The sequence below is a fragment of the Physeter macrocephalus genome, chromosome 20 (genome assembly GCF_002837175.3).
Source record: "Physeter macrocephalus isolate SW-GA chromosome 20, ASM283717v5, whole genome shotgun sequence".
NCBI classification, from domain to species: Eukaryota; Metazoa; Chordata; class Mammalia; order Artiodactyla; family Physeteridae; genus Physeter; species Physeter macrocephalus.
This window is the reverse complement of record NC_041233.1, coordinates 90,051,202-90,067,828: the sequence shown is the minus strand read 5'-3', so window position 1 is coordinate 90,067,828 and position 16,627 is coordinate 90,051,202. Positions and strand designations below refer to the sequence as shown.

At 46.1% G+C, this 16,627-nt stretch overlaps 1 protein-coding gene across 8 annotated transcripts in view; it reads left to right on the top strand.

Moving 5' to 3' along the window:
- Positions 1-16,627, top strand: part of TACC1 (transforming acidic coiled-coil containing protein 1) — a 109,799-nt gene that overhangs the window by 84,825 nt on the left and 8,347 nt on the right. For 3 of the 8 annotated variants that reach the window (XM_055081342.1, XM_028481662.2, XM_055081341.1), the window contains exons 4-8: positions 2,431-2,466; positions 3,720-3,780; positions 6,356-6,563; positions 9,431-9,486; positions 15,738-15,863. In XM_055081342.1, coding sequence (XP_054937317.1) covers positions 2,431-2,466; positions 3,720-3,780; positions 6,356-6,563; positions 9,431-9,486; positions 15,738-15,863 — 487 coding nt within the window. The remainder of the gene's footprint in view (positions 1-2,430; positions 2,467-3,719; positions 3,781-6,355; positions 6,564-9,430; positions 9,487-15,737; positions 15,864-16,627) is intronic. The other 5 variants (XM_007127447.4, XM_007127449.4, XM_007127448.4 and 2 more) reach the window with 3 other exon arrangements.

The window sequence follows — 16,627 nt, the reverse complement described above, 5'->3', positions numbered from 1 at the left end:
CTGTGTCCTCTCTGTGAGTTTGGCGGCCACTGCTTTTGGTTTGGGTGAAGGTGCCCCGGGGCAGACGCAAAGCTTGTAACCTCGGACTGCAGTCTTCACTGTTTTGCCTAACTCTGGTGTGGAGTCAGAGATACCTGAGGTTTCCTTTTTAGATGTCTGCCTTGCTTCTGAATTCTCAGTTTTATTCAGCTGAGTTCTTTTTCGCCCCACCTTGGGTACTTTTTTCCTATTAAAAAAAAAAAAAAAAAAGAATGTCATGGGCTAGGCAGGTAGAGATTTGATGGTTTTCAGAAATCCTGTCTGAGCTATCGGGAATCGTTTTATATACAGAATTCAGGTGTCAGTGCTAGCCACCTTCTTCAGCTTCTCTATGGATGAAACAAGAATCCCAGCGCTGCAGGTAACCTGTGTAGTATCAGTAACACGTGGGAAAGGGTCTTACAGAAGTCTTTTCACTTGAACAGAAAGCTGTGATTTTTGTTGGAAACAAACCTACCACTAAAAGTTAGTGAGAATTCTTATGTCTCCTGGTAAAGCTTCTGGCTCTTTCAGAAAGGAGGTGAGTTTCCAAAAAGAATCAAGAGTATTTTAAACAATTGCCTAAATCTGACTAAATTAGGCTGTTACTCTTCGTTGTGTGAGATCCCTTTCCCCACCAGCCCCCCTTCTCCCGGGAGATCTGGAGCCACTTTTGCAAGGTTCTTGGAGTGGTCACCCCCAGGCCATAATTCCACATCACATTTCAGTTTAAACTTGTTACAGGGTGATCTTATCACAAAACTTGAGTCGATGACAATCTATTGGTATCTTTATGACCCTGTGACATTTTACTAAGAATTAGATATAAAGAAGGGCCAATGGGGAATTCCCTGGTGGTCCAGTGGTTAGGATGCTTTCACTGCTGTGGCCCAGGTTCGATCCCTGGTCAGGGAACTAAGATCCCACAAGACGTGTCGTGTGGCCAAATTAAATAAATAAAGTATTTTTTTAAAAAAAAAGGGCCAGTGACATGGTGGATGAAATATGAAAAGGGAGGGTGAGAAGTACCATGTTTCTCATTGTCACCACAGTTGTATTGGCGAAATGCTTTTCAGCATTAATGTGACGTAAAGAAAAACACTAGATGGTGTGGTGATTGACACCAGAGAAAAAGGGTTAAAGAGCAGAAAGTATGAGGACCAAGAAGCTTGAGCACTGCAGGAACGGATTCTTCACCAGCCCCAGAATATTCCCCAGGACGTCTAAAGGGAATAAAATGTCATTAATAGTTCTTGATCGATTCTTTGATTATAGACACACAGTTAAATGGTTGCTGAAAAATATTATTGATCAGGTGACCTCAAGGTGCTCTTCTGTGGTTCAGGTTAGTTACCTGTGTCTAGACGATGCCCGGGGGACACAATGGCCAGGTCTTTGCCTGGGTTCTTCCTAACCTGGGGTCCCCTAAATATGGGCAGCCCTGCCTGTCAGGGTTGATAAGGGGTCATTGGGAGCCTCCCTTTCAGTTGCTTGTTGAAGTTGTGTAGCCAGTGCATTCATGTTACATGAGACTGAAGTGGGACCAAAGGGAGGGAAGTTTACCCTACATCTTGTTTTTAGTAGCAAGAAGCACCCTCTCCCAGTCCTACCACCCTCACCTGCTAGCATTTTCCTCCTGTTCTGTTTTTGATGAATGAACTTCTTGGTCTAAAATACCTTACAGATTTTTTTTAAACTCTTATGCAACCAAAACTCTCGTCTCCTTGTTCTTTCCGCAGGAGAAGGATGCTTAACCCCTTGTGTAACTCTGGGTTTTGTTGTGTTTTTTTAGCAAATCCCTTCATTGTAGAAAAGGCTGGAAGTATACAGGTGGAGGTAGCATCTAGCAGAGAGTTAGAAGGTCTGGTAACAGGGTACTTGTGTGACTTCTTGAAAGATGACATAATTGGCGTCTCAGGTCCTTCTTCTGTAAAATAGAGACATCATCCTATGATTGGGATTTTTGTGGGTCAGATAAGATAAATTATGTAAAATCGCTTGGAGCTTCTCAGTAATATACACCTACCGGAGAGATAAGCAGATACATTTTCAATTATATTTTCATTCACGCATTGATTGCCTTTAATCTGGATGACTAGACATTTAAGAGTAAACATACTCGGCAGTAATGCCGTTTTTTAACATTTACAAATATTTGAAAGTTTACTTCTATCCATAAATTTGACCATGTGACATTTCCGAGTGTTTCTACCACTCTCTTACTCCTGAGCATCATTCACTCACCAGTGGTAACATTCATGAGTATGACATTTTTAATTCATGTCGCACCTCATAGAAAAAACTTTGCAGCCTTTATGTCTGCCAGACTAGAGATAAATATTCCAGGCTTTACATGATTTTTTTCTCCATCTGTCTGTCTCTTTCCCGTCTCTAATTTTGTTGGTGCATCAGGACTACTGAACAAGTGAAATTTCTCTGTTTTCTGTTGTAAGTACTCCTGTTTTTGGCTCTCCCTGGGGCCCTTGGCAGTTCCTCCCCTACCCTCCCCGGACCATCTCTCCATAGCATGTTGGCTTCCCTTTCTGAGTTGGATCTTCTGATGATATTTTGCATTTCATTTGCCACTTCCTGAGCCAGCTTATTAGCCTTGCCATCTGTACCCAAAGGCTTGGAGATGGGCCCTCCCACCTCAGGTGCGAGAGCTTGCGTCCCCGGCTTGACACACGCCTCGTGCGGCGCTGTGATGCTGCGTGCTGCCTTGGCCCTACTCTCATCCCCGCAGCGGCTTGAGGAACTGCTCTGCTGTTTCATGTCAGGAACAACTGACTTTTTTGATAGGATAAGGCTGCCGCCCTGGAGCAGGGAATACATTTTACCGAGTCAGCTCAATCTGAGTTTGGTGGCAGGGGTGACACTCAGGCGTTAGGGAAGACAAGCAGACGCTACCGAGGTGGTGGTCTCTCTTCTGGTAGCCATGCTGGTCTTTGTTTTTGCCCCGCAAAACGAGAAGAACTTGCAGTTTTGGTTGGGGGTGGGGTATGGTCAGAGCGGCGGTGCTGGAAATTCTAAGTTCATTACAACAGAACAGAATCTGGATAGTCTTCAGATCACAAATTGCGTGCTAGTTTAAACAAAGCGGGCGGTTTGAGCTTCCCCAGTTCCGGCCGTGACGTTCGTTTTCCATCTTACTACTTAAGAGGAATGGTAACAGTTTGCTCAGACATTTTTATTTTCACCCTTTCTGTTGCCCACAGTCCTCCTCTGTGAGCACACAGGTCTGGAGCTGTCTTCCCAGACTTCTGTGGCTTTTAGCGCAATAAAGAATTTTTAAAGACTGTGGTCCGGCGTGGTAATTTTTCTGGTGACTCTCAAAGCCAAGTGAGCGCGGATCAGATGACCCGACCGTCTCCAGGTACTGGGGCTGCTCTCGGAAACGCTGTTGGTGGCTGCTGGCGTGCAGTTGTTACAAGCCGTAGGGGCCCGAGTGCTGGTGTTTAGCTTCCCGCAGAAGCAAGTGAGGAGGTCACCGAGTTACAGTTCTTTGCTTGCCCTGCCTCTCGGGAGAGGATTCAGAGGCGGGAAGGTGTTTGTTCCCGCCTCTGACGCGTGGAGGTGTGACTCGCGTGGGGCTGTGCGCTTTGGCTTGTGTCTGCACACACCGCTGTCTGCACCATCTCACAGCTTGGAGGCTGTCAGTGTGATTCCAAACCGGCCCGGTGTTCTGTTTGTTTTTTTCCCAGGAGCGGCTGTAAGGTGAAGAAATACGAAGCCCAGTCTCTTGCTTTGGATGGGTGTTCTCAGGTAAGTCTGTGTTCCCCAACAGCGTGGTGATTCATGAAGATTTTCCAGTGGGGATCTGAGTACTCAGCTTTAAGGAAACCAGTCCCCAAATCCTTGACTTCCTAAGCTGATCTGAGAAAAGGCTCTGAAGATAAGGGAACCGTTCCTTCACAGCTACCCTTTTCCCACTTTTTTTTGGTAAAGTGCCCTCTCCCCCGTTCTCAAACTTACTAGGGTGCATCACCACTGGGTGTGAAACCTCTGGGCACCAAAGGGGGGTTTTGAAATACCTGGTGTAAGTTATAAGAAGGTGATTGACTCCAGTGACTGGATCATATATTTTTAAAGTCAGATGGTTTTCCAGTTCATTGCTTTTAACAAGTTAGGAGAACCTGAATTGTCAGCTGATAGATTATTAAAAATCATTTTTGACACAGTGATATATGTCAGTTATATCTCAATTAAAAAGGTAATTATTTGGACTTCCCTGGTGGTCCAGTGGTTAGGACTCCGTGCTTCCACTGCAGGGGGCTCGGGCTCGACCCCTGGTCGGGGAATTAAGATCCCCCATGCAGCACGACATGGCCCAAAAGGAAAAAAAAAAAAGATAATTATTGATGATATAATTTTTTGGAACATAATTTGGAAAGGAGTTCAAAGAACTGAGACATTTCTATTACAAACTTCCTTCTGTTTCACCTATTCATTTGTATTAGTAAAACTTCTGTTTCACCTATTTATTTGTATTAGTAAGGCTTCTGGCTTCTTGATTATAATTATAAAAATGGAAAACAGGAATCAAGTTGATGCTGACCTTTGTTTCATTCTAGCAATAAATATTTGTCGATGACTATATAATTAATTGGGAAACACACACACAAACAAGCAAACAAAAGAAAACCTGGACCCATTTGATTGCAATGAAGTCCTTTTTTTTTTTTTCCTTTTTAAAACTTTATTCCAGCGTAACCACGATGACAGAAATACAGTCATTTCATTTTAAGTTTAACTTATCTTATGCAATTTGGACCAAAAACTTGGTACATGGTTTAAGATTTAAAAAAAAAAAAAAAGATTTGTAATTTGATTTATTCTCCATCTATTACAAATGTATGAAGTATCCACCTTCAAATGCTGCTAAAGCAGGCAGCAAGAACTATGAAAAATTTACCTATGATTTGCTTCAGAAAAATAACACATATTGCATTGTAAAAGTTTTTAAAAATTGGTGCAACAAAATATTGTAATCGATTTCCATTTTTGAAAAATTTTACTTTTGGGGCTTCCCTGGTGGTGCAGTGGTTGAGAATCCACCTGCCGATGCAGGGGACACGGGTTCGTGCCCCGGTCCGGGAAGATCCCACATGCCGCGGAGCGGCTGGGCCCGTGAGCCATGGCCGCTGAGCCTGTGCGTCTGGAGCCTGTGCTCCGCAACGGGAGAGGCCACAACAGTGAGAGGCCCGCGTACCAAAAAAAAAAAAAAATTTTACTTTTGTGTTTGATTGTACTTACCAAACATTGTAATACTTTTAGAATAAATTGTGCGTTTGTAATTGTAGTGATAACTCTCCAGAAGAAAAAATATTAACACTTAGAGACTTATGGTTGTAAAAAAAAAAGGTTTTTTAACTTTTTTGAAACAAATGTAATAGGAGAACTTTAAAAAACTTGAAAGCTAATGCATTTCTTTGGGATAATTTCTTTTTTTTTTTTTTTTTTTTTTTTTTTGTGTGTGGTACACGACGGGCCCAGCCGCTCCGCGGCATGTGGGATCCTCCCGGACCGGGGCACGAACCCGTGTCCCCTGCATTGGCAGGCGGTCTCTCAACCACTGCGCCACCAGGGAAGCCCTGGGAAATACAAATTCAGAGAGGAAAAAGGAATGATGTAAATTTCTGACTATTAAAGGGCTTATTCATGTTCGATTTTAAACAGATGGTAAAGTATCAAATCACTAGAGTAAATTGAATTAATAAGCCAAGTCAGTATTTAAAATATAATAAAAATGTTTTCTTTTCTTTTGTATCTGTGTGAGAGGATGGATGTTCTCCAAACTTACTGTGATAATTTCATGATGTATGTAAGTCATATCATTATGCTGTACCTCTTAAAGTTACACAGTGCTGTATGTCAATTATATCTCAATAAAACTGGAAGGAGAGATAAGTAAACAAGCAAACAAATAAATAATATGTACCAGATATTATAGCCTTTGTGACTACTTAAGCTCATAGTGAAAGATTTTTAGATGTCACTTGAAAATACAGTGGGGTGCATAAATTTTCCAGAAAAGTCTAGAATCTATCTATATGAGCAACATGTATGAAAACTATTTTCTTCAGCCACTTAAACTTCTTGCTTATAAATTTAGGCTAGAAAAGCTTAATTTTTTAAACCTCAGGTGTGAATTACAGAAGGTAGGCCCTAGAAAATACAACCTTCCGTGGTTGAGGGGCTGCAGCTTCTTCCTTGGTTGGTACCCAGATTTGTGGAGAACATCCATATGGAATGGCGGCTGCTTTGCTCTTCCTGAGATGTTGCTTTCCCCTCTGCTTGCCCTCCTAAAGGGTAGCATCTCATCTGTTGCTTTTCCCAGGATGAAGGAGCAGCGATCTCCCAGATTTCAGACATTTCTAACAGGGATGGCCATGCTACCGACGAGGAGAAGCTGGCGTCCACGTCATCTGGTCAGAAACCCATTGGGGCCGAGGGGAAAGGTGAGCCAGAGGACGACCTGGAGTACTTTGAATGTTCCAATGTTCCCGTGTCTGCCATAAATCATGCGTTTTCATCCTCAGAAGCAGGTATGGAAGCAAATCTTCATCTTTCTTACGTACATAAGCATAGAAATGCCTGCAAGTCCAGGGCAGGAGACACTTTAAAGAGATTAGAGAACGGGTCCCTTGATGGATAGGTTTAGGCTGCTGGTCTGTGCTTTGCTTCTTTGCCTGGAGAAGAGACACAAAAGGGTGTCAGTGGAGTGCCAGGGACGCATGGATCCTAGTGGCAGGATGTACGGAGACACTGATGTATCAGACTGCTTGAATTCTTTCCTGATTATTTCAGTCTGGCCACATCTTCACGTATAGTGACCTGGAACCATGTTGGGATTATTGGGCTCCTGGTTTCCCTTATAGAAAATAATAATGACTAACAGGTATAGTTGCTTCCACATGCAGGCACTGTTCTAAGTGTTTTACGTGTAGTAACTCATGTCTCCTCACTAGGTAGCGTTCTTTTTTTGTTTTTTTGTTTCTTTTTAAATTGAAGTACAGTCGATTTACAATGTTGTCTTAGTTTCAGGTGTACAGCAAACTGATTCAGTTACATATGTTTTTTCAGATTCTTTTCCATTACAGGTTATTACAAGATATTGACTATAGCTTCCTGTGCTGTACAGTAGCTCCTTGTTTTTTATCTATTTTATATTAGGCAGCATTCTTTTCCCCATTATCAGAGAGGGAAAGTGAGACAGAAGTTAAGGATCTCGGCCACGGTCTCCTGTCTAGTAAGTGGTGGACTAGGGTCTGAGTTCCCAGCAGTCTTGGCTCCACGGTCTTTTAACCACAAGGCTAACGTGTGAAGAGATGGTTTTCGTTACCCTCAACTATTGTAAATTTTCCTGCTTGCAGACATGGTGGATTGAAAATGACTGATGCTTCTTCATGTTCTCATAAGGGCCTAGACCAACCTGTGCTGAAGCTTGGTGTTGTTTTCCTCTTTAGAACATTCTAAATCCGAGGCCCTTTTCCAGGTCCTAGGTTGTATCTGTGGCCTTAACCTTCATTGTGAAGCACTTGGCACCGTGTTCCTGACTTCATTAAACATTATTGGAAACTCAGGTCTTTAGCAACATAGTTCAATGTGGAGCTTTTATACTTAGAATTTAAAAAATAATGATCTGTCATCAAACCAGAGAAGCAGGTGGAAATCTGGACTTTGTGAGAGTTATCTCCCCACCTACCCAGGTCTGTTTCCCGTCTGTAAAATAAACATTCCAGGCACCGTTCCAGATTTCCTCCCAGGCCTCTTTTCTGCTCTGATGTTTTCTCCAAAGACCCCGTCTGCCATTTCCTTTTGTGCCCCTTTACCCATTACACAGGCTTATCCTTAGGACTCTCATAGCTACACTTATTTCTTGTATATGAAATGCCTTTCTTCACCACTGTCCTGTAGAGATTCTGCCCATCCTTGCCGGTCTGTCTCAAAAAGGTCACTTGGCTCCCACTGCATTTCTTCGTACATCCCATGTATTAGTTATGGAAGGTTATCTTTTTTTTTTTTTTTTTTTTTTTGCGGTATGCGGCCCTCTCCCGTTGCGGAGCACAGGCTCCGGACACGCAGGCTCAGCGGCCATGGCTCACGGGCCCAGCCGCTCCGCGGCATGTGGGATCTTCCCGGACCGGGGCACGAACCCGTGTCCCCTGCATTGGCAGGTGGACTCTCAACCACTGCGCCACCAGGGAAGCCTGGAAGGTTATCTTTTATGGAAGGTTATCTTTGATAAACTTCTTGAGGACTGTGAGAGATTCATCTTCGATTTTCCTCTAGTGCAGATGCATGGTCCATGTTTGTTGAATTATATCCTTCCTCACTAGGAGGAAATTCCTTTGGCAGAGACTTCACGAGCTGGGGTTCTGCTAACAGAACAGCTCCCATTAACACTGTTCGTAACTGATTAGCCACATCGTGGGAGCGAGCAGGGGCCCTGGTCGTGTGGGGTGGGAGGGTGTGGAGGTGGGATGGGTGAACTGTGTCCTGGGATGTCACCTTCAGCCTGGGTCTTGATAGATAAATACGAAGATGCACCCCAAGGAGTCTCTCACAGGGATAGGAAGGAACCTGCCACACAGGTAAAATGCCCAGTAGCTGTCCTTGAGCACAGGGCAAGTGGGAACCCGGGGTCGTCCTGAGGAATTGGGGCTTTATCAGTATAGAGGAGCCACTGAAGGCTTTTAAGCGAAGTAGTGATGGTCACATTTGTGTTCTCAATAATTCACTCTCGACAGTGCACTAAAGTAGTAATTTGTGATTGCAGGTGGAGGATTGTAGCTTTAGCATTTTATGTGCTTTTACATATTTAAAAATCTTCTTCAACGAGTGCATGTTCCTTTAATCAGAAAAAGCATAGTGTTGGTTTTTTGTAAACGTTGACTCTGGTGGTAGAGCGGAGCAGAGGAAACCAGCTTGAAGGGTGTGGGGAGGATAATGAATTTAGTGTTCAGGCATTGAAATTTAGAGGTTTTTGTTTTATCTGCTACATTAATTCCACTGAAGTACTCTTCAGGGCTGGAATTCAGATTCACTCCAACTTGGTAATAAAATAGCTTTCAGCGTTAATGGTTTCTCCTCTTTCTGAATTGACCCCGTGGTTAGTCCAACTCACTTGCAAAACTTTTCATGGACACAAGGGGGCAGCCTTGCCGTTCTCTCCACCTGAGGACGTGCTTCCGTCTGAGGCTGACCGTAAGCTCCTCTTTCCTCTGGATGTTTTGGACCCTGAACACAGACAGCGCAGTGGTCAACAGAATGTAGCGCGTCTTCGGAGATCTTGAGATGCTGTTCAGGGGTCCAGCATCCGGGCCTGCGCTGGGGTTTCCCAGAGCCTCTTGGTGGGAAGGAAAGGCACAACCTCTTGGGATGACTCTAAAAATGACTCTCTGTGTTTTAGGCACCGAGAAGGAGACGTGCCAGCAGATGGAGAAGGATGGACCCGCCGTGCCCGCCGTGAGTCCCCAGGCTCGTGGGGGAGGGGTGTGAGCGCGGGGCCTTCAGTGTTTGTTTTGAAGCCCGTGTTAACTCAGTAATTAAATTCTAGTTTGTGTCTGGTGACGGGCATGAGATAAAAACAAAGCACAGCTCCTTCACTTGAGGCGTCTCGGAGGGTGACCACTAGTACTTGGACCTGTAGCTGGACGTCCTGAGATGTCCTCCAAGTGTAAAGTGCAACCAGCATTTGACGACTTAGCGCAGAAAAGAAGGGAAAATAAAATGTCTCTAACTTTTTATACTGATAACATGTTGATGTTTTGGATCTATTGGGTTAACGAAACTATATTATTAAAATTAATTTCACCTGTTTCTTTTTACCCTTTAAATGTAGCTACTGAGAATTTTTAAATTACACATGGCTGACGTTGTATTTCTTTTGAGCAGCCCCGGTTGTAGATTACAAAATTGTTTTTCTTTTTAACTTTTAGGCTTACGAAAATAGTACAAAGAATTCCTATAACTCTTGCACCCATGCTCCTCAAACTTTAACCTCTTCTGTAATCAGAATCAGTAAACGCTGGTACGGTATTATTGTCTGGTCTGTAAACCGTATCCAGGTCTTACCAGCTACCCCCACTAGTGTCCTTTCTCTGGCACAGTATCCAGGGCAGGACCCCACAAGGCGTTCAGTGCCCGTGTTCTCAGTCTCCTTTAATCTGTGACAATTCCTCAGTCTGTCTCTGTCCTTCCGGACCTTGGCTCTTTTCAAGAGTGCTGGTTAGTTGTTTTGTAGAATATCTTTCAATTTGGGCTCGTCGAGCGTTTCCTCATGATGAAATTCAGTTTACGCATTTTTGGCACGAATGCATCAGAAGTGACCTCATGGGTATCGGTGCATCCCAGTATTGGTGGAATTAACTTTGATCACGTGGTTAAGGTGGGGGCTTCTGGGTCCCTCACTTGAACTAAGTTTTAAAGGAAGAATGGGGTTTGCCAGGTAGATAAGGCAATGAAGGGTGTCCTGGGCAGGAGAGCTGTACTATGCAAAGACAGGGAGTGAGAAGAAGCATGGGCTTTATAAGGAGTTGTAGGGACGAATGATCTCACGTGATCAGACGATACTGTGCATGTGGTAGGTGAGAGCCAGGCCACTGGGGCCCTAGACATCGTGCCGGGAGGCTTGGAATTCATGGAAACGCCGCAGAGAACTCTCCTGGGGGTTGAAGTAGGGAGCATCATGATTGGTAGTAAATCAGAGGATGGGACAGAGGCTGGGACTTAGCAGGTAGAGCCATCGCTGCTTGGTGGCTTCCGGGGTGTACGTGGTGCCTGAGGTGGAGGTTGGAGAAAGTCGCTGAAGGCCATCGAGGTTTCTGCCTTGAACATCTGAGTGGTCGGCGTTGCTCATAACCAAGCCCAGAGGGGCCTCGTCTCGACAGGTGGCACCGCTGTCCACCTCGTTGTCTAAGCCACAACCCTGGGGTCCTCTTGGACTCCCCCGTCCTCTGTATTCCCACACGTAGGGTCTGTGGTTTCCACGTCCAGAAAGCAGATGTTGTAAATCCGTCTACTTTTGTCGAGCCCATGGCCACCACCAGTCTTTTTAAGCATGGTGGCAGTTTCCTAATGAATCTCCCCGTTCCCGAGGCGATTCTGTCCTCCTTTTCCATCAGCCAGAGTTGTTCCTCTTTGCTTAAACCCTTTCGTTGGCTTCCCTTGTCGTTAGGCTGAGCTCAGACTCTGCTGTGGCCTCTGCGGCTTTCTACACTGCCCCCGCCTCCTTCCCGTGCCAGACCCTTGGCCAGCCAAACGGGCTTTCGTTCACTGCTGTGGGCCCGCCCCTTGGAGGCACTTTCTCTTCTCCCCGCCTGCCCCACAGGTTGGGACCGTGACTGTGTGCTGGCCCCTGTACCCCAGCACCGACCACAGTGAACACGGCTGAACGTAGGAGCCAGTACATCAGGAGGATAGAGGAGGAACAGACTCGTAGAAGTCCAGTTTTAGACATGTGGCTTTGGGACATCTGTGAGACCGGCTTCTCGGTTCACATTTCCTGTAGGCAGTGAGAAGCACACAGCGTGAGCTCAGGAAAAGTCAAGGTTGGCTTCAGTAGATCCGAGCGCCCTTAGGACAGGGGCGATAGTTGAAGCTGAAGGATTAGGTGAAGTTGTGACAGAAACGTTCTTAACCTGTAAGAATACATTTTGCATCCTGGCTCGTAGGTACGTATGACACATCTCAACACACGCGTTCGTATTGTTATCAGACAAATTGCACAGAACAGTATCTGCCTTTCTTCATGTGGCTCCCTCTGATTTCATCTATTCTGTTTCATTTTTTTTAACGCACGTTGCTTGTCCTAGTAACCGTTTTCGTGACTCACCGTTGGACTGCGACCCACGGTGTTTCCCTGGAGGACACAGAGTACGGGACGTAGGGGTGGGCGAGGGAGCCGTGGGCGCCGGGCAGGAGGAGGACATGCCCTCCTCTTGGAGCGTGGTCCCCTCTCAGGGGCACTGCACAGCAGTGACGGTGGTTTCCGGACAGAATCACTCTTTTGGGAGCCAGGTCTTGTAATCATTCCCAGCACAGCCACCGTGGCTCGTGGCACAGTCACTTTGAGGAGCCACTGAGGCCACCATTCTGCAAGTAGTGAAGTGTCCCCCCATCTGTGGGAGGGGGTCCTTCCCCACAGAAGGATGAGACTCCACCCTCCGCTGCCCAGACTGCCTGGTCGTGCCCTTAGGGAAACCAGTTTCCTGTGACGGTTTCCAGGTACTGTGGGAGCGTCGTCTAGTCTTTTCTCTGTGTAAAAATGGCAAAGGGATGGTCGAAGGCTGTGTTGAGGGGCCCCAGCACTGGTCTGCAGATTCGGGAGGGTTTACCCACGTTCCTGAAACGCCCGGGTTACGCTTGCACATTCCCCAGTTATTCATGCACAGAGTTAGCCCCACCTCCCTGCCTCGGCAGGGTGGTTGTGAAGATGCAGGGAAAGGGTAACGTGCAGGGCTGAGCCAGAAAGCCCTGAGCTGCTGTGAGGTGGCGTGACGTTGGCGGGAAAGCTGGGGGAGAGCGGGAGAGAGAAGGTGGGGGAAGCCTTGTCTCCAGAGCCCCCTGCAAAGACCACGTCCTGGGTCGTCATCTTTGAACGGTAACTCCAGTTGAACTTGCGGAAGTAAATCAATTTCTCCTTCCTTAGAACGCTGAATCAGCATTGCGTAAAGAACTTGCAATATTCAAAACACGGCCTAAGAAGTCTGTTTAGTCTAGCCTATGCCTCTGTAAGCCTCTGGATGTTGCCCTGAAGGGCATTCGTGTTGCAGTCTCTGCCCAGCGCCAGGGGGCGGCCAGGGCCAAGTAACTAAGATCGGAGGGTGGTCACCTCGCTTTTCAGCTGCTGGTCTACAGCATCTTTCACTTAGGAGTCAATCTGCTATTTTTTCAAAGAAATCTTAAAGTTCTTAAAAGTTGAGTTCACTTGGCTTTTCCAGTGTGTCTCCGTTAGAAGTGGCAGGGGGGACAGTGCTCCAACAGGTTCAAGGACAGATGGGATGAGCCTCACAGGTTAGGGATCCTGATTTCCCTCATCGCAAGGACGTGAGCAGAGAATTACTTTGTGGCACCTGCGCTCACTGTGGACTTACAGCCAAGACTCCCCTGGGTCCCACTGTCTGTAGACAGGTCTTTGTGGGTCCTCAAGGGTGAATGCTTTGTGGGACAGGGAGAAAGACCAGGGGATATGAAGCAGGACCCTTTTGGAAGGATGTGATGGATCTGATTGGTTTAGCATCTTTATTAAACACGTACTAGATTGCCCAGCCCAGGAAGAGATGGTCAGGCCAGTTTTTGGTGATGGTAGATTCTGTAGGCTTTCTGTGCTGTTTGATAAACAGTATAGAGGACTGAGGAACGTAAAAAGCTAAATAAATCCTAGAGGACTGGAAAAGGCAGCTAAAATAGGCCCCGGCTATAAGAGCTGTTGCATTTTGAGCGGTGGGGCTTGTGGCGTACGGCCAGGCAGAGGGAGGGGCCGGGAGAGCCTCCGGCTGCAGAGCCACTCGTCCGGGTGTATTTGTCCCCATCTAAGGCCTGATCTTCCAGCTCGGCACGCCGCCCTTCCAGACACCTCACTTGTTAGAGCGAAGTTGTTAAACAAGTGGGCGGACTGAATGCATTTATCCTCTTGTGGATGAATGAGATGCAGAACTCCAGAATAGACAATATTTCTCTTACTAAGAAAACTTGGCTTATTTCCCAAACTCTTGCTAACGTGAGGGTCATGGAAGGCACAGGGGACCAGTTTCCCAGAGTTGACTTGTCTTAGGGATCCTGATTTAGAATAATAAAAAAACAAAAGACGGATTCAAAATGTAATAATTTAGAATCGGAAATGTACCGTGATGAACCAGATGTGTGGGCTGGACCTGGTAGGCAGGTTACACGGGAAGCGGGATGGAGGGGAGGAGTCTGGATGAGCATCGTGGCATGGGAGGTGGGGGCGTGAGTCAGATGTCCAGTGTGTTAGTGACCGACCGCAGACGATCATGATCTTATCATCTCTGGGTCAGGAGTCCTGGGGCAGCTTCACTGAGGGCCTCTGACTCGGGGTCTCTCCCCAGCTGCGCTCAGGGTACTGACCAGGGCTGCGGTCACCTCCAGGCTCAATTTGGTTGGATCTGCTTCCAGGCTGTCTCACTCGGCCGTTGGCAGAGACGGCCGTTCCTTGCCACGTGGCCTCTCCACGGAGCTTCTCACAGCCGGAGCCTCTTTGTCAACGAGTGACACCGCATGACTTTACCACTTTCTGTTCTTTAGACGAGGGTCACTGGGTCCAGCCTAACTCAAGGGGAGGAGGCTACACAAAAGGACTCGTACAGGAGGTGGGGGCCATTTTAGGGCCGCCAGCCCCTAGTAGCTTCTGGCTCTGGTGGTGGAGCTCTCCCAGGATAGAAGGTGTTTCTGGGGGACCTCGGGCTTCTGTCAGCATGGTGGGCTGGCCTCCTCCAGATGGTGCTGGAACGGGCACTGCCAGCTTGTGGCTTTTGCATTTTCCCTTTTCTGTGGCCTCAGCCAGGGGTTTGTCTATTGGACCCTTGGCTGAGGGCAGTGAAGATCTAGGCAAAAATTATGTGTGTGTTCTTGAGCATTTTCTAGAGAGAGGGTTAGTCCATAATGACCCTGAAAAGTTTAAAAACCACTGGTCTACGTTGACCTTGGACTTCCTGTTCAAGCTCGATTCGAACAAGATACCAGAGCCCGACTGATTAGTCAGTAACTAATTGCTCAGTTATGCTGACCTTGAAGATTATTAAGATTATTCTCTAACCCTAACTCCAATAATTTTTTTAAAAAAAAGATTCCCAGGGCACCTTGGCGGGCATTTTGGGTGTTATTAGATCAGCTTTTTCCCCATTTATACAAAAAGTTAACATAGGTGGGAGGAAATAACCCCCAAAAATGCTTTTTAGGAAAAAAAAATGGTACAAAGCCCACGTTCTTGTGAAAAACACAATCCTAATTGAATGTGGCTCTTGGGAACCCTGGTTTATGGCAAAAATCAAGCTGGCACCTCAGAAGGTGACACGTTGATGGAAGGGAACTGAAAACTCAGTGTCGGGAAGACCCAGGACATGGAAATGCAGCCCAGACCCTGGCGTCTGTGCACTTGACAACATCGCTGGGTCTCCTCATGCCAGCCCTCGGGGCCACTGAAATTCCCTGTGATCCTGAATCATACCGGGGTGGGGTCAGAGTTCACATATATTTGCCATTTCTACCTGCTTAGGCCTGAAAGTCATTTTAGAGACATTTCCATCCAAAGTGGCCAACTAATAGTACACACAAAGCATCTATATGTAAAAAGGTTGACACTTTTTTGGGAATTTATTTGCATGGAACACATCATCCCCAGAGATCCCCAGGTTCACGAGACATTAACCGCAGATGTTTTTCTCTTTTATGCACATGACTCTGTGGCGACTGACCTCTATGATAATTACACTGTCTCCTTTTCGAATGAGAAGAAAACTTCTCTAGGCCGACCGTTAAAACAGAAGCTAAGACCTCCGATATTCATTAGAACGGGTTTTCCTTCAGATTGTACTGTAACTAGGTTTTGTATTTTTAAGCTTCCCCCGCTGTTTTTTCCCCTTCAAACGTGTTTTTTAAAGGGTGTGATCAGTTTCTTCAGGAGGAAGTTATCGGAGGATATTTGGGGTTAAGAACCTGAAGAGCGGACATCTTACCTGTGACCTGTCCCCCAACAGGCACTGCTGGAGTCCCTGGGGGAGAAGGGCCCTGTGTCCGTGGCCTGTGGAGGGGAGAGCCCGCTGGACGGCATCTGCCTCAGTGAATCAGACAAGACCGCCGTGCTCACCCTGATACGAGAAGAGGTAAAGGCTTCCTCGCTGCGTCCGCTTCTGGCTCCGTTTCTTTGTAAAGCCCGTGTGCCAGTGGGTAGCTTCCATCTCTGCTGGCTTGAGTTCTTTCTCCCCGGCTGGAAGTCCCTGTTTCCTCCACTTGTAGCTCGTATAAAGGGCTCCCTGTAAAACGCCTCGTTGGAGCTGGATTCCTGGCCTCCTGGTATCCAGAGGGCAAAGCTGACGCTTGGAAATATCCTTGAGAACTTTTGTACGCTTCTTTATCTTTTAGCCCTGAAGTTTTACATATCGCATTTTGCCAACTTTACCCACGTATGTAACTAAATCAGCACCTTCATGTCACAGAGGATATATGCTTGTGCCTAAAAGTTTCTTAAATTCTAGACTTGCAGGAATGTAACATTGTTTCCTACCTTCATCCATTCGTTTTTTTCTTTTTTTTTTCCTTTCAGAGTTATTTTATTCAGAAACAAGCAATTATAAATATATATATCTTTTCTTCCCCCTTTTAGACAAATGGTAGAATACTACATATACCATTCTGTACCTTGCTTTTCTCACTTAAAAATACATCATGGTGATCATTCCATATTAGTAGTTAATGCATGCCTACTTCTTTTTCTTTTTATAAATTTATTTATTTATTATTATTATTTTTAAGTTTATTTTATCGATTTATTTTTTGGCTGCATTGGGTCTTAGTTGCTGCATGCGGGCTTTCTTTAGTTGCGGCGAGCGGGGGCTACCCTTCATTGCGGTGCGCGGGCTTCTCATTG